Source organism: Diadema antillarum, unplaced genomic scaffold (assembly GCF_040938485.1).
Source record: "Diadema antillarum isolate AM-2024a unplaced genomic scaffold, OU_Dant_1.0 scf00000117, whole genome shotgun sequence".
Lineage (NCBI taxonomy): Eukaryota > Metazoa > Echinodermata > Echinoidea > Diadematoida > Diadematidae > Diadema > Diadema antillarum.
The window spans coordinates 1,386,371-1,409,281 of record NW_027271006.1 but is presented as its reverse complement, the minus strand read 5'-3'; the positions used below and the strand labels follow the sequence as shown (position 1 = coordinate 1,409,281).

At 39.2% G+C, this 22,911-nt stretch overlaps 1 protein-coding gene across 1 annotated transcript in view; it reads left to right on the top strand.

The window, feature by feature from the left end:
- The window catches only part of LOC139719965 (rho guanine nucleotide exchange factor 17-like), a 138,181-nt gene that overhangs the window by 53,403 nt on the left and 61,867 nt on the right, over nucleotides 1-22,911 (top strand). The window contains exons 4-5 of the mRNA XM_071631345.1: nucleotides 6,531-6,644; nucleotides 11,534-11,626. Coding sequence (XP_071487446.1) covers nucleotides 6,531-6,644; nucleotides 11,534-11,626 — 207 coding nt within the window. The remainder of the gene's footprint in view (nucleotides 1-6,530; nucleotides 6,645-11,533; nucleotides 11,627-22,911) is intronic.

Here is a 22,911-nt window from a genome sequence, read left to right as displayed (position 1 = left end):
GAATCATTCCAGTCTAACATTCAGTCAAGGGGAGGTTCAGAGAGGATTTAACTGCCGAGTGCAAGCCTTTTGGAATGTAATGAATGAAATAAAGCCCCGGATCAGACAACGTCTGAGCACTGCTGGACAAATAGGCAGAGGAAGTTATGATTGTTTGCATTTCAGTAAATCATAGAATAATGTGGCACTTTATTGGCTAAATAAAAAGAGAAAAACATATCTCACTGGTTTGATGAAAGAATTAAAAAATGGGAAATTTTAAGCAGAATAATGAACAATGTCTGCCCTGCAATTTTTTTTTCAATGGGATGACATAAGGATAACTTGAAGTTTATAGTGAGCTCCAACTTCAATGACGTCTGCTGGTTGCAGACTTAATGTGCTATCAACCCTGCAAGGTAAAACCATGGTTTGAAAATAAGTTGCTATCCAGAGTGAAGCATGGACTGCACTTTTTGAAGGATGCAAATAATTTTGAAGATAAAGGATAATCATAGGCTGGAAATGATACTACATGAACTACTGCAAATTTAAGTATTTATCAGGATTAAAATCAGCATGATCAATCAAATTTAATAATTATAATTACAGAGATGTATGTTGACATGTGAATGGTGATTACAATAACAAAAAGATTGTTATAATTTTTTATTATAATGACGTTAATAACCTAAAGGATGTAGCCATGATAGTGCAGCATATTATATATGTACTCTGATACTGATCACAGTTGGAAATATTGAATCAGGTTATCAAATATTCAGCTACCAGATTTGGCCATACAGGATAATGAAATAAAGCATGGCCATTTTCATGGTAATTTGAACCTCAAATAACACATCTGTGTAAATTTGTGCACTTGTGTAACTGGTATTGATGGTGGTGAATTATTATCACCAACTGCTAACCCTTAATCACTGCTAATGGCTTGTAATAATCATCTCACAGCTGCTAAGCTGTTGGCCCAGTTTCCACTGCCTGTGCAGGAACGGTTCGGATGATTCTTCTTCTTCCAGATTAATTGTTGTCTCAGTCAGGTTTGGGTTGGGCAAAGGTTACTGGAGTGAAATGCTTGTGGGGCATTTAAAGGGATCGTATAGTTTTGGTTGAGACCTAATTTCAGGTTTCTAACATTTTTTTGGTGAGATGATGAGAAACCTTCTATGAAATATGAAAGAGCATGCAATTCTATGAGGAATTCAATGTTTATTTGATGAAAATTGGTTTTGAAATGGCTGAGATATAAAAAAAAAAGCAATTCCAATAAAGTGTGGGACCCACACTTTATTACAATAGTTTTGTTTTACTTTAATTTTGGATGTTTCAGTCATTCAAAACCCGATTTTCATCAAATAAACTTTGGATTCCTCTTAAAATGGTATGCTCCGTACTATATCATAAGTGTTTTCTTGGTATCTCGCAAAAAGTTAAAAGCCCAATTCTCATCTCCACCAATACTGTACCATCCCTTTAACCCTGTGTGTGTTTTCGGTGTCAATTGGCACAAAAGACCCTGTAGTGATGTACACGCTGTCCAAAGTCCCTGGCATAGAAAGGGTTCAAAAGACAGAAGTGAAAGTGTACACAAGCTGTGCGAGTACATCAATGACCATGAGCATAATATGGCGTATTACAACAGGATAACATGGAATGGAAAGGGAATAAAAATGATTTGTCCGCATTCGTGCTTAACTCAGTAATTACCATCCATGGATGTCTTTTTCACATACAATGTCATTGGCTTTTGATATTATGGTTTTCAGAGGTTTTAATTCTTTTTTAAACTTTACCGTATGTAAGCATAAAGGAGTATGAAAATGGAAATAATGATGATACAATGTAGTGTACATTTGCAATGTATAATGTATGTTGCTGTAGTATTCGTATGTGGGAGCTAAAAGAAAATATAACAGTTACACATGGATTTTACCATCTATTTACATCATAGAGAAAGAGAAGTCTGTCACATGATTTCAAAGGGAGTATAGCTGTGGTTGATATGATAATAAGCAAGGAAATATATGCTGATGTTTGCCAACTTGTACATAGGTATAATGATAGTGTGTGTGCATGTGTGTGTGTGTGTGGGGGGGGGGGGCACCAACACTGCAATTGTCAACCTCCAGTCTCAATTAAAGAGAAAAAAAATACAAGCTTTTAGACTCTTGTGTCTTTCTTATACTGCTGTGGAAGCTCATATTGTACTGAAGGGCAAAATATTTCCTTTAGATATATATTCCAATGTAATGTTGTAGGTTCATGTTTGAATGTTTCTCATCTGTTGGCATGGCAACAAGCCATCCAGCGAAATTGAGGAAGAATACGCTGTTACCTCTGCAAAAGCACATGACAAATACAGATGACTCATAACGTGTGGGAAAATTGCATATCATCCATCCCATCGTACATTTGTAACATTCAGATTAAATTAAGCTGCATGTGGGTACTGGAAGACATGTTACATGTTTGAGACTGCAGGCATCATCTTATGGTAATTGTGTTATGATGTATTGTATCATATTGCCATGTATTACATCATTTATTATCAAATATGCTCAGAAGTTCAGCGTAGTATTTGTGACATGACATTGATTTGGTACATCTATTCTATATTGCTAAATATTTAGCACATCTCAGGGAATAATAACATGCAGTTGAAGGTGGCTATCTGAATTACTTTGAGAGCATGGAAAAAAAAATTGGATTATTGCAGCACAAAAAGAAAAAGAGATAGTTGGTTAAGTGTTTTGCAGTGAATTTTACTACTTAAAAATGAGAAATTGTACTGTGTCATCCTCTAGGTATTACATTCCATTCGCTGATTGTTAAATTGCTTCCTTAAATGGAGCATGTTTATCATTAGTACTAGATATATTTATTCTCAACAATACACATCTGACAATGGAAATGCCACATACTGTCATAATGATATGCTAGTTTCGATCCTTCTATTTACTGTGTGTTAAGTTCAAGGCAATATTGGTGTAGGCCTATGTAAAATGCCACTAACATGCGCAGGATGTTAAATTAATTTTCTACATTGGGAAAAAAGTGCTATGCCACTTACGAGTAATATCAACCTGCATTTCATTACCATCTTTGGGAAAGTGTGGTCGCAACATATTAGCAGAACCTTTTGAAATACATGCCGTTGCTTTTGCATGTTTGTGTCTAGTTGTGCACTGATAGCTACTCATATTAATTTCTGTTTTGTTACCCTTTTCTGTGGCTGCAGTATATTCACTGCTTGGCCAGGGAGCATTGTGATTGGTCACTGTACAATTGGTCCATACATCGATAGAACCAATATCTCCCCCCATTTGCCCATAATCCACGCGACATGCTTTCACCTGCAATGAGTGAGCTCATTCCGGATTTGTGTATTGGACATCGAGGTGGCTTGGACGGTAGTGCATCTGCCCTGTAATCAAGTTCAAGTCCCATTGAGTGTAGCTGAGCAATGTCAGGGGTGGATCCAGGAATTCCATAAAAGGGAAAGGGGGGAGGGGGGGGGGGGGCTCCTTAACAAAAGAAATGGGGGTACTCGCCCCCATTTTCAGCTCACCTGAGCCGAAGGCTCAAGTGAGCTATTGCGATCGCTCTTCGTCCGGCGTCCGTCGTCCGTCGTCCGTCGTGTGTCGTCCGTTGTGCGTAAACTTTTACATTTTCATCTTCTTCTTGAGAACCCCTCGACCGATTTTCACCAAACTTGGCAGGTAGCATCCCTAGGGGGATAGGATCTCAATTTGTTCAAGTGGGCACCATACCCCCCCTGGGGGGCCCCCAGAGGGGCCCAACCCCCCCCCAAATTAAGGAATCTTAAAAAATCTTCTTCTCTAGAACCAGAAGTGATAGAGAGGAGGAGGAGGAGGAAGAGGAGGAGGAGGAGAAGGAGAAGAAAAAGAAGAAGAAGAAGAAGAAGAAGAAGAAGAAGAAGAAGAAGAAGAAGAAGAAGAAGATTTCAGGATTCAATCATTTTATGTAAATGAATAGAATAAGAATCAGATGTACAAAGAGTACTGCTATCACTCAAAATGAAAAGAAACACGTTTGATATGAGATGTTATGCTGTAGAATAAACAAAGGCAACAAAACAAAAACAAAAACAAAAAACTTGCAAAGGAATGTATACTGGTATTAAGTCCTTGGCATCAACAATCATGAATAGGCACTTGAAGATGATGCAGATGTTACTTTGCTTCACAGATGATTTCCCATCAAATGACTCAAAATAGTTCGTCTGTGTATCACTTACATTTTTCTCTGAATATAAAGGAAGGAAAATGTGTCTGCCACTCTTTTAGTTTGTTCTAATTTGGAAAAAAATGGGAAGAAAAGAGAAGGCAGTGATATTGAAAGTTGTTGTAACCTCTTTTTTCTGAATATCGAATATGCCTACTACATGTACATTTCAAGGAAATTGTTCCCCCAAAGAAGATAAAAACAAAAACAAACAAAAGCCCCACGTGTATGTCAGAATATCACACCTTTAAGAATGTGTCATTTTTAGTGAGGAAATCAAGTGGAGGAGTTGCCTAAATGCATTCCCATCTATCCAGGTGATATTGAGTGGGAAGGTAGCACAGAACATCATTATTTGAAAGACTGCTCAGTAATAGCCTGTTTATAGATCTAACCATGGCATATGGTAGGCCCTGTATGGAATCAAAGAACTCTAGTAGTTGCCATTATCTGGTTAACAGCTCGGCGAGTTCCCTGCATTGTTCTTGTAGTGATAACTGGCCCCATCTCAGTAATAAACTGTTTCTAACTCTAACCATGTGGCATATGGTATATATAGATTCAAAGAACTCTCGTTGTTGCTGTAATGTGGTTCACAGCTCGTCAAGTTCCCTACATTGTTCTTGGTGATAACTGGGCCCATCCCTGTATCTCGTGCCTTCATTGAAATTGCCGATAGCCGGCGTGTATGCTCTGTACTCAAGTGGGAGTACCAACATCAAAGGAATAGTGGAGTCGCCCGGTGGACTGTTGGGATTAGCAATATTAATCCATGTTTGACTTGGTTAGATGAAAAACATAAGCCCTGTCTCAGAAACCCAATCTATAAGGCAAATTTTCCTTGATACATATCAGTCTAATTTCATGTGCCATTATTCGCATACAATGTCTTTTTTTTTTTAACCCCCTTCCTGAGTCTGTCGCAGCCGAAACCTTTTGTAGCGATATCAGTCGTGATACGTCGGGAGAGGAGTCAGAACAGATTATATCTGTGCAAACATGGCGGGCGTTGATTACAGCGATGTCGAGGTGTTGATTATGTGCGAAGAACACACAATCCCCGACTGTCGGGAACATGCGATGAGCAAGTAGATTGCAATTATTAGGCACTCGTTTGCCCATTGTCACACTCGGGGGAGACGTGAGTGCTGGCGTGGAACGGCTGAAAGACGGCACTGGTTTGCCATGTGTCGTCATAAAAACCGGCTGTCAAGTCGTGATGTGTTAGCATGCCCAAGTGGCACTGTGTCTAGAATGGTGTAAATGCATCTAGACAGAACTCACCTCTTTTATTGCATGACTACCAATTCATTTGACATATCAAAGGTGCTTTTCAACATTGTGGTAACTTGATGTCAGAGTGCATTAATTATCAAAGCTTGCTGACGGAGCCATTTGATGATGATGATGCATGAAAAAAACACTTGAAAAAACACTTGGCAGTGTATGAATTTTTTAGATTGATGCTGGCACTATCAAACTGTTTATGTCAATTAATCATGGATATGCTTGATTGTATATTGTTTGATACAATGTATGATAGCAACAAGAAACTGAAGCAGTTTAATTTTGCCTTCTGCAATGTCTCCTGGTGAATGATTGGTATAATAATTATTTGTATGTTGTTGAGTGTATTGTTTGATCATTTTTTATCATTGTGATGGTTGTGATGGATAGAAAAAAAAATTGAAACAAACCTTTTATTACGATCCCTTAGTTTTGGATATCTCAGCCATTTCAAATCCAATTTTCATCAAATAAACTCTGAATCCCACTTAGAATTACATGCTCTTTCATATTTTGTAAGAGGTTCCTCATTATCTGCCCCCCCCCCCCAAAAAAAAAAATTGGAAACCTGAAGCTCTATCTCAACCAAAACTATGCCCTCCCTCTAATACCAAAACAATCAAACGGTTGTAGACAAACAAGGAACAAGCAAATGAACAAGAAAAGAAAAGGAAAAACACTTCTTGCTAAACTTGTAATGAGTGAATGAAAAGCAAGCAGCATAGAATCTCCAGACACAGGCTACCATGACAACCTTCAAACTGTACTGGAGATTTGCCTTATGAAATTTTCTCACAAATGAACATTTTTTAGAACATTCAGTTGACTGTTTGGTAGCTTGAGGAAGGATAAAATTTTCATGCTTGCAAAAAATGAGATTTTTTTTTTAATAGCTTGAATACACAAGTCTTTCCCCTTCACTGAAGTGAGGGTGTTTGCCATTTCATCATGTAACATCATTCATTTAAAGTTTCCTTCTTTTGTTGTTTTCTTTTCCACAGTTTGCCCAGCAGCCTATATTGGATACCTACTCAGAATTCACCAACAACTTCAATAAGGCCAAGGATCTCATCAGCAAGGCAGCCACCAAGCCAGCATTCTCCAAGTTCTTAGAGGTAAAGTGAAACCTCCTCCTCCTCCTCCTCTTCTTCCTCCTCCTCCTCTTCCTCCTCCCCCTCTTCTTCTTCCTCCACCTCCTCCTCTTCTTCCTCTTCTTCTTCTTCCTCTTCTTCCTCCTCCTCTTCTTCCTCCTCCTCCTTCTCCTCTTCCATCTCCTCCTCCCCCTCCTCCTCTTCCATGTTCTCCTCTTCCTCTTCTTTCTTCCCCTCCATCTCTTTCTTCCTTCTTCTTTTCCTCTTCTTCCTGCTCTTCCTCTTCCTTCTCTTCTACCTTCTCTCTTCTTCCTGTTTTTTGCTCTTTTTCATCATTCTCTTCCTCATCCTCTTCCACTTTTTCCTCTTCTTCCTTGTCCTCTTCCTGCATCACTACTACCTCCTCATTGGCTTCTTTACCTCTCTTCTGCTTCCAGTCTTTGGCTTCCTCCTCTTCCTGTTCCTCCCCTTCTTCTTCTTCTTCATCATCATCATCATCATCATTGCCGCCATCATCACCATCATCACCATCACCACCATCATCATCACCATCACCACCATCACCACCATCACCACCATCACCATCACCATCACCATTGCCATCACCACCATCACCACCATCACCACCACCACCACCACCACCACCATCACCACCATTATCACCACCATCACCACCATTACCACCATCATCACCATTATCACCATCATCACAATCATCACCATCATCACCATCACCACCATCATCACCATCATCACCATCATCATCACCACCATCACCACCCTCACCACCCTCACCACCCTCACCACCCTCATCACCACCCTCATCACCACCATCACCACCATCACCACCATCACCACCACCATCATCATCATCACCATCATCACCGTCATCATCTTCTTCTTCTTTTTCTTCTTTTTTCATCCTCCTCAATTTTCTCTATTCCCCTCTTCCTCCTGCTCCTGTCCATCTTCCTCTTCCTTTCTTCCTTTCTCTTGTTTGTTGTTTTACCCATCTTCAATTTTCATTCTTCTTCTTCCTCCTCAATGTTGTCCTCCTCCACCTCTTTCTTGCGCCCTTACTCTCATACTGAGATGCCTGATAACAAGGACAGACTGTGTATTTGTCTGTGTTTGGTGGGAGGAATGGGGGGGGGGGGGGTGGAGGGATTGAATTCTGATTTATTCAGTTAAGGGCCAGAAGGGAGACTGTGTTCAGTTGTTATTCTCTTCTGTATGCTAATGAATGTTATCCTGCAATAAAGTACATTCTCTGGTCTGTATTCATGATGCTGATTCTGAGACACATTCACTTTCTTCCAACAGCAAAGGAGGAGTTCACTCTGTGGAGTGTGTCACATCTCACCCCCTTTAGAACCAGAAGGTTGCTAGTGCCGTTAGATATTGGGTGTCTTAAAGTCAGTAATCCATAGGGCATCCCATATCAATTCCATTGATATCCATAGAGATATAGCTCTGTTTTCTTGTGCCAAAAATGCTGGAATACTCATAAATGCAATCAGGGAGCATCACCATTTTGTTCTCATCAATTTGGTTGCCGACTCATCACATACATTGTAGAACCAAGGAGACTAAGGAACACGTTCTTTTTTAAAAATCTAATGATGAATGTACCATCACTAACTCAAAATCAGTTTTAAGAGCAAGTTCTTAGTTATAACCCGTTGAGGATGAGTCCTGAGTATACTCGGGCAGGTGTCTATTGGAAAAGCCTGTGGCACCAAAATCAGTCTGTCCTCAATGGGTTAAGATCTAGCTTTATATGAAAAAAAAGCATGAATGGATATTGCAAGCATTTTGTGGAAGCGAGCAAAGTCTCTTTAAAGAAGAGTCCCGAAATCTGTCATTGTGTTTATTCCAAAAAGAAATGTTGATTGGAAGGGAAAGAGCGTTGTTGTATTGTTGAGAGTTCAAACTGAAGGCAACATTTTGTTTACTGTAGACACAGAGCGAATGGTAACATTGCTATGACATCAAACAACCTGCACTACATACATACACCATAAAGCAGAACTATGCAAACAATAGATAGTAATGTATCATTGTGATGAATAGGTTTAGTGTTCCAGTTACATCACAATGACCCAGATTTTGGATATTTATACATATATATTTTTGTCAGACTCTTCTATGAGTTATCCATTCAGGCTTACCCTCATTTTTGACCTCATCCTGACCTGCTAAGAACAACTGATTTTATTCCGGATTTACAAAGTATATTTTCTATCTTTGTCTCTCTGTCTGTTAAAATGTTTTTGGGCGGGGGGGGGGGGGGGGGGGGGGGGGGGGGTATAGGGGTTGGGGAAATGGGCTCTCTTGCTTTTGAAGACTATACTATTGATTGTAGTCATATTTATTCATCCCTTTATTTTCCCTTCTCCACTTTGTTGTTTGCACTGTATACATGCAGGGACCAAAAGGTGCACTCTTTGCACCTATTTGCTCACTCCAGATTTGTCAATTTTGATCATATAACGTGCCGATCAGTCGGCCCAGCGGTGTGAATGGGGGGTGGGGGGATGGAGATAAGGCGGCGGAAAAGAACAAAATAGTTGTCCGCTATTTGCACCTCCAGGCCCGACTTGTTTACAGTTGACACTCTTTGCAAGACGCAATCAGAGAGAGGCGTTTGCTGAGCCCGCTTTGCCCCGCAGTGGGACCCCTGGCACAGCCGATAGGAGCATTCTCAGCGGAATTCCCCTTATTCGCTCCTTTGCAACAGTTTGTAGATCATAATTTCTTCGGTACGAGGATAGAGTACTATGATAGAATGAGTTTTTTCCCTACGCAATGACAGAGACACTTAATGTTGCCTGAGAAGTAGGGAAAAAAAAGGTCAAATACAACTTCGCTTTAATAGTACTTAACTAATCAGATCATCTGTAGCATTCAGAAGTTTTTGTTGATTGAGACATTGTATTTCTTTTATAATTGACATTTGCTGTAATGCATGTATAGTGTTTTCATCCTGAATTCATGGAACATATCATTTTAAACACTTGTAATAAACAGAACCATATGTATATATTTTTGGGTATTATTTATTTATTTTTTTTTGTAACGCAACTTTTCAGGACTTCATCATGCTCTCCCTTCTCCCATGAAAACATTTTGATGCGGGGATAAGAATGTCATGGCAATCCTGTGTTTGCCGTGGACATGAGATGCAGATTGTGATTAGTTCCAGGGACTAACATTTGAATTGCTTTATTAGAAAAAATGCCTTTTTCTGCAGGAATCATAAAAAGTCATGATGACTGCTAAGATTATGATGTTTTCCCATTTTTTTTTAGTCCTGTGTAACTATGGTCTGTCATGAATTATCACAAAGTCCCCCCGCTCTACGTATCATACATGTACAGTATATGAAGAAAACAGATAAATGCCATTTTCAAAGTTTTTACTCGAGATCATCATCAAAAAGAGAAAAATTAAATCTTTTCAATGATTGTGCTCATTATGAGAAACATTTTTGAAGATACTGTTAGATTGTCACATATTTAAATTATTTTTTGTGTGTTTCAGAAAGTTTAATCTCCCAATATCTCCAGATTGTGAAAATGGTTATATCTGTTTTTGCATTTGAACTCTTTGTATATATATGTTTTAGACTAGGATAACCTGCAAACTATAGGCTGCCACCTGTGATGAAAAGAGGGTGACAGGTTAAAAAGCCTGGATGTTGTAGACTAGCCAGTTCTTCACTGCTTTCTTATCCGTCTCATCAAATCATTTCGGCTTGCGAGCCCCAGTGTTGATAGCTGCGTTATGATGACAATTTGACAATTTCTGGAAAGTTCAGAAAGGACAGAAAGGTCATACCCGGGTTCTGAATGACAAAACATTCCATTTTTTTTTTCATCCCTACCCTACCCTCAAGTTAATGTTGGATATATATGGAAACTCTCATTTTCCCCTATTTCATTTTCCACATAGTTCACACTTGTAGATGTTTTTGAAATCATTCACATTCCAATGTATCATTTTTTCCAAAGACAGAAGGAAACAAATAAAAAACAACAACAACAAACTGGGATGTAATTGAGCGAGTGTTTTTTTTTTTCACAGAAGCAAGTAATAGATATATGCGATGCAGTGTTGCACTGTACAAACTCTGTGATTTTCATTTCTCAAAATTTGAAAAGAGGCTGTATAGATTTACTTAAAAAAAAAGTATGATGTGTATTGTGATGTTTGTTGCAGTTATATGTGGTGGAGGAAAACATGCTAAAAATTGTAATGCAATGTTTCCATGTCATGAAAAATATAATTGAAACCAGGCTGGATCTGCATCAATATTGAAAATGCAGATTTGTCTAGTTTTCTTTTTTGAACTCACACACATGCAATAGTCAAGTACTTATCTTTACTCAACCAGTCGAAGAATAGTCCTGAGTATGCTTGTGCAGGTGTCCATGGGAAATAAGTGTTATAGCAAATGTAGCTCATTTTCAGTGACTTAGAATGTCCATATGGCATTGCAATGGACTGTTTGGCATCTCATATCAACTCATTCATTCAAGAGGTTTTTTTGAGCATTTGTCTGTCATCACATGTTGCATGCATGGTATTCTTTGTGATGTGTATCAACAACTCTGAGTGGTATACCTCCTTGGGAGCCATAGCTGTGTCAACATGACTATATTTCTGGTGATTCATACTGTAAAATGAGGAATGTTCGTGTGCACTTTAATTTTGCGAATTTCGCGAGAGCCAAAATTCGCGAAATTAAAATGCACACGAAAGTTCTTGTCTACACTATATGCATTGAATGTTAGAGGCAACTCACGAAAATTTCATGCCACATAAAAGGCCGTTGGCTCCAATTTGCGAAAATTTCATGGCACGAAAATACTGTGTTTTACAGTAGTCAATGTTATTCTTAAATCTCACAGGAACGGGCGAAAGAGAACAAGGAAAAGCTGAACCTGAATGACCTCATCATCCAGCCCATCCAAAGGATACCAAGATACGAGCTCCTTCTTAAGGTAAGAACCAGAAACCCTACCTCAACCAAACCCTCTATTCCTTAAGTAATTTTGCAGAGGAAAAATTCTCATCATGACCTCATCAAATTGGCAACACTGCATTTTATCTTTTTGATGAAAACGATACCAAGATACGAGCTCCTCCTCAAGGTAAGAACCAGAAACCCTACCTCAACCAAATCATCTTATTCCCCAAGTTAATTTACAGAGGAAAAATTATCGTCATGAGCTCATCAAATTGGTAGCTCTGAATTTTATCATTTTGATGAAATCCCTGCCAATTTCCTTTGTCAGACATTACTGTAATTTCCAAAATCAAATCACACATGGAATTTGCTGTTAAATGAATAGATGAAGATTTGGAGGCCAAGATGGCATATGACCAGGTCTGATCCTCTTTGAAATAATATGGATAATTTTCTTTAGCAGAGTTTCTTTTTTGAGGAAGGGAAGTGTTGTAATTGGTGAGATGTGCATTATTTCTGTGGTGGTGTTGGGTCCATCTTTTTTCTGTTTCTGGGCTTGGGGTCAGCCAGCTGGCAAGTCTTTGTGGTGCACCACTTCTATACAGATGTGTCAACCTCAGTCTGAGAGTGTAGCGTCTCGAATGCAGTGGAGGATAACTGAATTGCAACCAGTTACACTGTAAAGAAATGGATGTACAAGAATTAGAACAGCAAATCTGATGTCAACCTCTAAGCTGCTGTACATTGCGGTGGATTGCTTGACAAAATATATATTGTTCTGCTCATGAAATTGAAGGTGTTTCCCCTTGAATCTGAAAGGGACCAGCATTACCTTTGGGCAGATGAAACAAAAAGAAGGTGATTTTTAGCAACAAATTTTTGAAGTCAGACTTTCTAAATTCATCTTCCGACATTCATCTCTTACAATTTGCTCATGCCTTTATTTAATCTCTTCTCATATATATTTAGCAAGATGTTGGATTAGAGAGGTGTACTTCTGAATTCACAAAACACCTCAAATGACCTTGGTCTTACTTGAAAAATATCAAACCTAGTAGTTATTACTTCTCACTAAAATGTTCAATTTCCTTGTTGTCTGGGCGATGGAATAGCTATATTGTCGGTAAAAAACAAGAAAGGTAAACTTGGTAGGCCTCTACAAGCTAATAGAGACCCCAATTGATTATTTACCTTGTCATACGAGAATGTTTGCTGAATGACTTTAAGAGAAGAATTTGTACATTTTAACAGACTATGTAAACTTCTCTCACCTCTAAGGTTTCTTGAAGTCATGCCCCATCCTGACTTGTGGCGATTACACTTTGAAATCTGAAGATTTCTCTTCTCAAGCAAGGATCTGATTTTCTTGCTGGGCTCTATGTGGACGCGCATGTCGCCTGAAAGTGCCGTATTCTTGATAAACTCAAAGGAAATGAAATTCGATTCGCTTTCAACTAGTTCACTCTATCTTTAGGTGCATGCCCCGACCCATATCCTCGCACAATCTCCATCGATCATTTCTCGGGTGAGGGTGAAATTTTCCCTGATTCTTCAGAGGCAGTGTGCATGTTGCAGTTATTTTTGCAAGGAGAAATGTGTTGCTACTGAAACAGGAGACTTTGCAGAATGAGATTTTAGTCTTTTAAGATCAGCTTCATAAAGTAGCATTTATATCAAATGTTCATATGCTGTGGAATGCCGAACATAGAATATGCTCATGAGTCTTTTGAAGTGGACAAGATTTTCTAGTTATGTTCACACAATGTTCCTAAACAGAAAGATTAGCTTGAAGTTTCAGTCTTCGATGATTAGCTAGTAGTTTAGCCCCGAGTAGATGTACTTGAAAGTTAGCAATCTTAAAGATTAGTTGATGACTAGACATCTTGGTGTTTACGCCTCTATCCATAAGACGAAGGGGGTCTCCACTCTTAGTTAGCATCATGTGGACATGATAATCAACTATTAAAACTCGAAAGTTTCCGTGACCTCTCTGTGAACCCTATTCCTCCTCAGCTTCCGATCAACCTCTAACGCGTGTTTTACACTACTCTATTGCCACACATTGTTAGTTTATTACTTGTGCAGCATGCATGTATTTTTTTCCTATTTGTGGTTTAATCATTGAGTGGGACTCACTCGGAAATTCATTTTTTAAGATAAGGTGTTATGTGGATGTGCGTCGTAGTTTAACACTGCAAGCTAATCATCGAAGTTTAAAACTTTGAAGATTAAAAATGTTGTGTGAATGTAACTTCTGACATCAGATAAAGCCTGCTTTTCATTCCAGATCAACATCTCGTATTTTTGTATTTGGTTGTGTTTGGGTAATGATTAGGCCAGAGCCTTATGAAGAACCAGTAGCAACACTGAAGAGGTTATCTTAATTATTGAGAAAAGCTCTATTATCATGATGATTATGGTGATGGTGATGATGATGATGGTAGTGGTTGTTGTTATTATTATAGTGATCATTATCATCATCATCATTAGTAACAGTGGCAGCAATAGCAGTATTAGTAATAGTAATAGTAATAGTGATAGTAATAGTAATAGTAATAGTAATTAGTAATAGTAATAGTAATTGTAGTAAAAGAAGTAGTAGCAGTAGTATCATCATCATCATCACCATCACCATCACCATCACCACCATCGACATCGTCATCATCATCATCGTCATCATCATCATCATCATCATCATCATCATCATCATCATCATCATCGTCGTCGTCAATATGGATGTCATCCACCCTAATAGTTCCATTGGTTTTGAGGTCTTTTCTGCATCTTCAAGTCTGAGTATGATTTGGAGACCAAATAGATTAAACAGAGCAGCACTTCTCTTGCACTTCTCTCTAAAAGAGACATCATATTTTTCTTCTCTTGTCAGCGTATTTGTTCTTCTGATTGCAGAAATTGGGGAGAAATTTGATCTAAAACATGACATCTGCTTGTCTGATGCTGAAATGTCATCCACCCAGGAATGCTGGTGCAAAAAAAAGAAAGAAAAAAAAGTAGGGATTGCAAGAGATTGTTAAGCTGCCTGTAAGATGATGCCTGCAACCAGATTAGCTCTCCGAAGAATATTCACTGTGGGTCTGACTTGCAGTCTCTGCTACTGGATTATCCCTGCAGTTCTCATATATATATCTTGGCTGTGTGCAGGGAAACCGTTTTTTTTTTTGCCCTGCATCGTTCATCGCTAAATTTCTAGTCCCGCGTATGCCCTGATCAAACCAAACATTGCGCCGGGCTTGCATTCCCAAGCGTATGTTTGCAGTCCAAACAGATCGGCTTTCCCCTTGCAACGTCTTGCCGATCCGAAGGAATCGGGCAAAGTTGGGATGTGCTAATGCCTGGAGTGCATGTTTGTAAGCAGAAAATGGAATGATGGGGGGGGGGGGGGTGGATTGAAGGAGTAGGAGAAAGTATATTGATAAAGGGGATGGAATCATTCTTAGCAGGTTGCCTCTGTCTGTGAACAAAACTTCCAAATTTCTGCAAATTTACATCCACCATACTAAATGTATCTTCTCATCATTGCGACACACTTTCAGAAAGTACATTGTATCAAATTACCTTCAGCTAAAGTGATGGAAAATGAACATTTCTCCCCTTCCCAACTGATATTCATGTTTGGAAATCATTTTTGTATCACAACTATGATATAAATTATATGAAATCTTTGCCTGCTAAGAGCTACCTGCTTTTGTAGAAAAAGGAGACTAGGCTAACTTGATCTAGGGAATATTTCAAGATGATTTCCTATGTATTTATGTATTCCGTCATATTTAAACAGGGTAGTCCCCTCAGTTTCACAACTGCTTTCCAGGGGAGCCCTGTGTACATATACATGATAAAAACATTGGATTACAATAGACTTCATAAAAAAAATCATGTAGAATGTGAGCCCTCTTTGTATTGTGGGGAAATATCACACACTACATGGTTAAATGAGGATCCATGTATTTGAGACGTTTTCTTGATGTCATCATCATTCCCAAAGCTGGAATTGTAAAAAAAAAGAAGCCGTAATAATTATGAGAGTGCCATGCTACTGTCATGAACAGATGCTTCCTCAACATCCAAGTATGCATCTGAGTCTACTCACTTCTTGTGACCAATTACCAATCATGTCCACATTGCTGTGCATTTTCTGTGGTTTTCACCCTTCAAAGTACTTTAACTCTATGACCACCACTGACATATTACAAGCATGTAGTGTCTGTGGTATTTTAAGAAGATGGGCCTTGAAGGATTAAACATTTGTGAGGAAGGAAAAGTAGCCAGCATTTAGCAACTCACTGAAATGTGCATGTCAGCTTCTTCACATGGCATTAATATTCAAACCATTTGCAAAGACTAATATGTTTTAGCACATGTTAGAAATTCCCTGTGCTCTTGGCTAAACTTTTGATAGGACCATTACGGATGGTATAACGACTTGCATAAATATTATTCTGATATTTGATCAGAGTCATTATTTCGTCTTATTCCAGAGATGCCAACTGTTATTTTTTCAGTATTTTTGATTTCTTTTTTTTTTTCCTGCCACAAATGCTACAGGTGTCATGGAGAATAGGGCCTACTGTTTTTTCCCAAAGTGTATAACTACCATGCATGTCTATTGAAAGAAGGTCCGTTCAGCCCTCAGAATCCTGTCATGTACAAGGCTGGCATTCTTCTTGTTCCCCAAATATTGAGTTGATGGAAGATATACAGTGCACTCCCGTTACAACGAACACGGTTATAACGAAGGTTATAACGAAATTTCGTTATAACGAAGTAAAACTTCTGGTCCCAAAATTATCGCCATTAAAGTCTATGGTACAAAATTTGCTTATAACGAACACGGTTATAGCGAAATTTCCGTTATAACGAAGTCTTTTCCGAGCACCACTGACAAAGAAAAACAAAAGAAATGTGCTCCGTTATAACGAAATGTGGATCGCTTTCAAAAATACGTAGCGGAACAAGGCATTTACAGCGTCTCTGCATGGGCGAACGCGTCACACAGTGTGTTTGCTTGGTGTGTCACGCACAGTTTCCGTGGGGAACTTGCGTTATTGACTATTGTAATACAATAATCTGAAATTGATTAACTACATGTATTTGTTTTATTGTTCACATAGCTTTCCAGTGTATGACGAGTATTCAACAAACAGAATATCATATATGCGTGGCTTCCTTGTTTTCGTTATATATCGTATTTGTTCGGTTATAACGAAATTTCGTTATAACGAAAGAAAATTGCCGGTCCCGAGCATTTCGTTATACCGGGAGTGCACTGTACTTTAGCCCAGGGTCTCCTTAAAGGCAAGATTAAGTAATTGGGTTCGCAAGTGAACCTTCCACAAAATCCCACAATATTTGTGGATTTGAATTCACCAGGTTTCAAGTTACTTGGAACAAATTTAGGGAGGTTTCTATCCAAATGAATATTCCATGGCAAGACCATACTCGTAAGCCAAGTCTATGTTAGCTCAGCAAACTGTTTATACCTCTAGTTTTCTATGGCAAAGGCAAAAGTGAAAGAACGATTCCACAGTCGCTCCACATCTTCCTTTTATTTCACAAAACTGAAGTTTCTCTTTTGCCAAACAGATGTTCTCTCCTATTTTTCCAGTGTCTGATTATATTTTTGAACACTTTTTGTGCCCTACAGGAATAGCATTACATTTTTCTTCTCCAAATATGATGTGCAGAAAGATTGGACTTTTTTTTTTTCCCCTTTTGAAAGAAATGTTCTTGGCATATCTTTTTTTTCCATTTCTTTTCGTGGAAGAATGCAGGCACCTGTCTTGTTCCAATTTCTGTCGGGATATCATGTTTGCCGTGAAGAAAATGTCCTTTTTTAGGGGAATTGTGCCATTGGTGGAAAGGTCGCAAGGTGGTCTTGTCTTTCCTTGCAGTGCTCTGATAAGGCCCCCAGGATTCTACTGTATAGTATGTCCTAGAAAAATTTGCAATCAGATTTTAGCGTTGATAGCTTTCAAAATTTGAATGATCTGAATGCTATTTCAAGATATGAAACTATAACTTCTTCCCTACATCGTGCAGAAAACCCCATCCAGTTTGGTTAAGTGGTCACAGAGAAATGTTTAGCATTTGGATGCTCTTGGCATTTTGTAAGGTATGAGCATAATGGACAACACTTAGAGGGAAGGGATTCCTGACATGCTCTACAAAGATCCCAGTTTGTCTGTGGCCACTGAAGCAAATCTAATGGGGTTTCTGTAAGGTGTACCTAATAAGTTATAGTTTTACACCTTGAAATTGCATTTTCATTGATTGACCATATTTTAAAGTTATTATTGCAGAAAGTCCCATTGTATTTTTTTTTTTTTTGGGGGGGTGGAGGGACATGTGGTACAGTGAAGCTGGGGAGATTTCATGGCTGTATGAGGACAAAATAGATGCGGAAATTCCTTATGTACATGTATGTTGAGAGTTGCTCACAAGTGAAGATGTGATGATCTGTAAAATATGTCTTGAACAATCTTCCTAATTGTGTCTTCATTTCATCAGTTTCTTTGCAAGCCTGTGCCTTTCATTTTATATGCGTTTCTGCATGTATTTGTGTGCTGTGAGTGTGTGTGTTTGCTATGGTGAGGGTAGTCTAGGACCCCGTTTACAGTGCGAGGCTCGGCCGTGGCCGAGCCCACCTTCATTTCAGTGTAAATGCGCTCTGGAGGTGGTCTCGGCCGCGGCCTTTTCTCAGTGTAAATGCAAACTGGGCCAAATGCGCGGCCAATTTTAGTCTGGCTTCTAAACCCTCTGCCTGTACGATTTCGCTGTTCAGGATATTAACCCCCTCAACGTCGAAAACTAGTATAGTCTAAGGTGGTTTTGTCCTGCAAAGGATTTTTTCCTTCGGCAAAGGCCTTTGCCCGAACGGCGACTTCGTCGCCACGGAATTCATTTGGCAAAGGGTCTGAAAACCAGACAATACCAAATTGCGTTTGTTTGCAAGCAGAGCGCCACTACGACAAAATATTGAAAGGTTGAAATCAAAAGCGCGGCCGAGCCCGGCAGTGTAAATGGACAAAATTGCGGGGCCCGGCCTCGCAATTGAGGCTGGGCTCGGCCGCGGCTCGGTCCAGCCCCGCACTGTAAACGGGGTCTAGTTTGTGATACGCCATATGCAGAGACTCCAACCCAAAGTATCTTTTAAACTAAAAATTTTCCCACCTGGACCTCCTAGCAAACTGAAGACTCTAATCACGTGAGCGTGGGCACAAGCTCACATCACCAGCATGCAGTTTAGCATCCTTTGCAGCCGAGATCCAGGGCGCACCGAAAGGTTGTTGATGCCATCTGTTGCTATCTTAGCCTTTTTTTCCCCCATAAACATATATTTCAAAAGTAATGTTACTTGGGAGAATACTAAATCTTACATGGGAGAAAGTACATCTTAAGCAGAAGGCATACAGCTGGAGTAGGAGAAAGTCAAACTCGGAACGGGAGAAATTCGAACTCGAGCGGGAGAGTGGGAGATTTTGAGAAAATGGCCTGAATGCAGGAGAGTTGAGATCTCTCTGCCTCTGTTATTTCTTTGAGCAGTCAGGGTTACCTGGTGGATGCACTGCACTACTGAGATGTTCATATTTTATCTTGGTACATTCTGGACAAAAATTGTTCCTGACTATCAGAAATCAGGACCATGGTTTGCCCATCATCATGGCTGTAACTGTTGCCTAGCAACTGGCATGAAGTTGATGAAATGTATTTGATTTGGCTGATGATACGTTTGTTATGCAAGAGAATGATATCATCCTAGTCCTCTAATACTGATTGGATAAGTAATGTGACGTGCAGGAAATGGTCGTCTGGAGAAGAATACAGGAATTTTCATATTGGGAATATAAAGATCCACAAAATAATTCAAATAGTGAACAATGAGGTGGATATTCGTGGACTTTTTCTAGATTTCTGTTGATTGCCTAATGTTGCTTCTCTGACGTCATGCATTGGGGAAAGGACAAAGGAAGCAATTAGCAGAGAAGTTGTGGCATAATTGAAGAGTCATTCTGTAATCTGGCATAAAATTGCATCTGCTCTGTGTCCATGAGTGTTTTGACTTTGCTGGAGTCGGACGTCACGATGCGCTCTTCAGTTCATCAGAGAATCAAAATGCGCAAATTCAGAGAGAATGACAGGATTTGCGCAACGACGAGGTTAATGCTTTGTTTACAGAGTGCCTGACTCTTCAAAGAAAGTTGTCATTGCGTTAAACTTGATTGAATTAAGAAGAGGGAGGCAAGCTTTGCTTATTTACTTCAACAAGCTGCTTGATCACAGGAAAACAGAAAGACCAACGATATACACTATGTTCAGTTGTAGTCAATGGAAATACACAGGTCTGCTTGTGGCAGATGTCAATATTTGACTAGGTTTGTGCAGCAACAGTTAATTTTCTTATTTTTACAAGTCTAATGTATATATTCATATACTTTAAAGGACAAGTTCACCTTCATAAACATAAGGATTGAGAAAATGCAACAATATTAGTAGAACACATCAGTGAAAGTTTGAGGAAAATTGGACAATCGATGCAAAAGTTATGAATTTTTTAAATTTTTGTGTTGGAACCGCTGGATGAGGAGACTACTACAGCTTGTGAGTCATATGCGTACAACAGTATAAAGAAAATATAAAAGAAAATTCAACATATTTTCACTTTTTTCGCATGATAAAAGAGCAATTGACTTGCCTCTTTCTAAAGGCAGGGGGAATAATATTACCCATAACATTTGTCGGTAACGAGTCAGGGGAATGTGTACTTTTTTCAAAAGATGGAATTTTGTGAAATTCTCTTTTATTTTCCTTATATTGTTGTACACATGTGACATCTAAGTTATTCATACACTGCAGTAGTCTTCACATCCGGCGGGTACTGCAAAAAAACTTCAAAAATTCATAACTTTCAATGATGTGTTCTACTAATATTGCTACATTCTCTCAATCCTTATGTTTATGAAGGTGAACTTGTCCTTTAAAGCAAGAACTATTTACAGCATGAAATTTTTGGGCATCCAATGCAATATAGTGTAGACAGGAACTTTTGCGTGCATTTTAATTTTGTGAATCTTTGCTCTCGCGAAATTTGCACAATTAAGATACGTGCAACAATTTGTGCTTTCACAGTAGGCCTATATATATACTTTAAATTTTGTATCAATGCACATAAACGTTCATTCTGATAATAACTGCTATCACTTTAACTATGATTACATAATTGTTTGCTTTCACCAAAAATTGGAATTAGTCATTCCTAAGATATCTGCTAGGTACAGGCAAACTATTTCTGTAAATCTGTGATAACTAGTCCCCGACAGATTTCTTGTGTAACGAAGATAGCCTCTGTCTTGAAGAGATATTGCTGAATGTTGAACACCATTTGCTCTGCTACTCCCATCGGGAACATCCATCCAATGTATAATTGTATACAATAGATCAAAAGACACACATGGCGCCCATTTCATTACAATGGATGATTTGTAGGTTTGTGGAGATCTGCTTTTGCTTACCTGGAAATGGTGGTGCTTCATACATCATCTTGCCTGTCACTGACCATAATTAATTGTTGTTGTTTCCTTGTGTGTGTGTGTGTGTGGGGGGGGGGGGGGGGGGGGAGGTACGTGTATTGTGTATGGGGGGGGGGGAGGGGAGGGAGGGTATGTGTGTTTGATTTGGTTTAGATAGCATGACAAGTATTCCGCTACTGAAGATGAGAAATAATTATGGTAGACCACATGAATTTGATTCTGATGGACAGGTTTTCTGTTTGTACTTCCATACAGAATGTTCTCAACTTGTCCCCCCCCCCCACACACACAAGATTTGAATCAGTCCCCCTATCCCCAACCCCCTTTCATCCCAAACACACCCTCCCTCCTCCATCCCCCTCAGGGTCAAGGTCACCAGAGGTTGGTCTAGTTGGTAGCAGCCAGACGACATTCCAGGATGGAGCAGGCCAAAACTCCTGGGATGAAACACGACCCGTCTCCCAAGATGGGGCTACCGTCTGCTCCGGTTTTTACAATGGGCCTGACATCCTCCAGGGCCCTCAGCCTCTCTCCCCTCTCCATCTCCCTGCCTCTTTTCTTTTGAGCATTAAAGCTACCTTAGTATGGCAATATATTCAGTACAGTCCCAGTTGGAATATTTTCATGTAGTGTAAATCTGGAGCTACTTTTTCTACACTAGAAGGCATTTATGAAAGATGATCAGAATGACTGGTTGTCATGGGGATGATGATGGTAGTGGTAGCATGGTGGACCCCTGGTTTAAAGGGCCATTCCAGATGATTTTCATAATTTCACATCATGTAGTACATAAATCGACAACTCCATGTACAGATTTGTGGAATTTATTGTGGTTCTTTAGCAGAGAAACAATACTTTCAAAAACCTTAAACAAATTACACTGAACAAGGATGATGACATAGGAGGTTCACATATTTCAGAAATGTAGCAGTGTAATTCCATTACAATACCGCTTGCTTGCGAGTTCACCTGTGCATAATCTATGCATGCCTTCTTCTTTTGTTCTGTTTCCTTGATCCCCAACTCATGCATTCTTATGGTGACTCTGCCATGTCATCATCCTTGGTCACTGCAATTTGTTCTAAATTTTGAAAATATTCTTATTCTTCATCCAGATTATCACAAATTCTGAAACTCTGTCCTCAGTATATCTAATTCATAGTTGTTCAATGAAAAAATCTGAAAATCATCCGGAGGTCTCCTTTAATGACAATTGATGTAAAATAAGTTCATTGTGGATTGAATTAGCAACTAGATCAGTAACAGTGATGTGTAATCATGTGTCTGTGTTTGTGGGAATTAACTTGTTTTCATCACGTGGTGTGTTAAATCATGAAAAGTGATTGGATACTGTCATATCCGAATAGCAATTTATTCCATGATAGGAATTTATGAAGGCAGCTGATGGAACTTTGTGTACCTCACCCCTGAGTTGTGCCAAACTTCAGAGGGACCGGCCGATTGTTGGGTTGGATGAAAACTGGCATAAATCAGACTCTGAGAGAGAAAGAGAGTGATAGAGAGAGCAGAAAGAAAGAGAGATGGATAAATAGATGGATGGAGAGAGAAGGAAGAAATAGATAGATAGATAGATGGATAGATAGATAGATAGATAGATAGATTAGAGAGAGAGAGATAGAGACAGACAGACAGACAGACAGACAGACAGACAGATATAGTATTTAAAGTGCCTGCATTGGCTGGGAATGGTTGAAAGGATGGATTCTTCATCCAGTAAGCCCAGTGCCTACAGGGACTACATATACCAGGGATA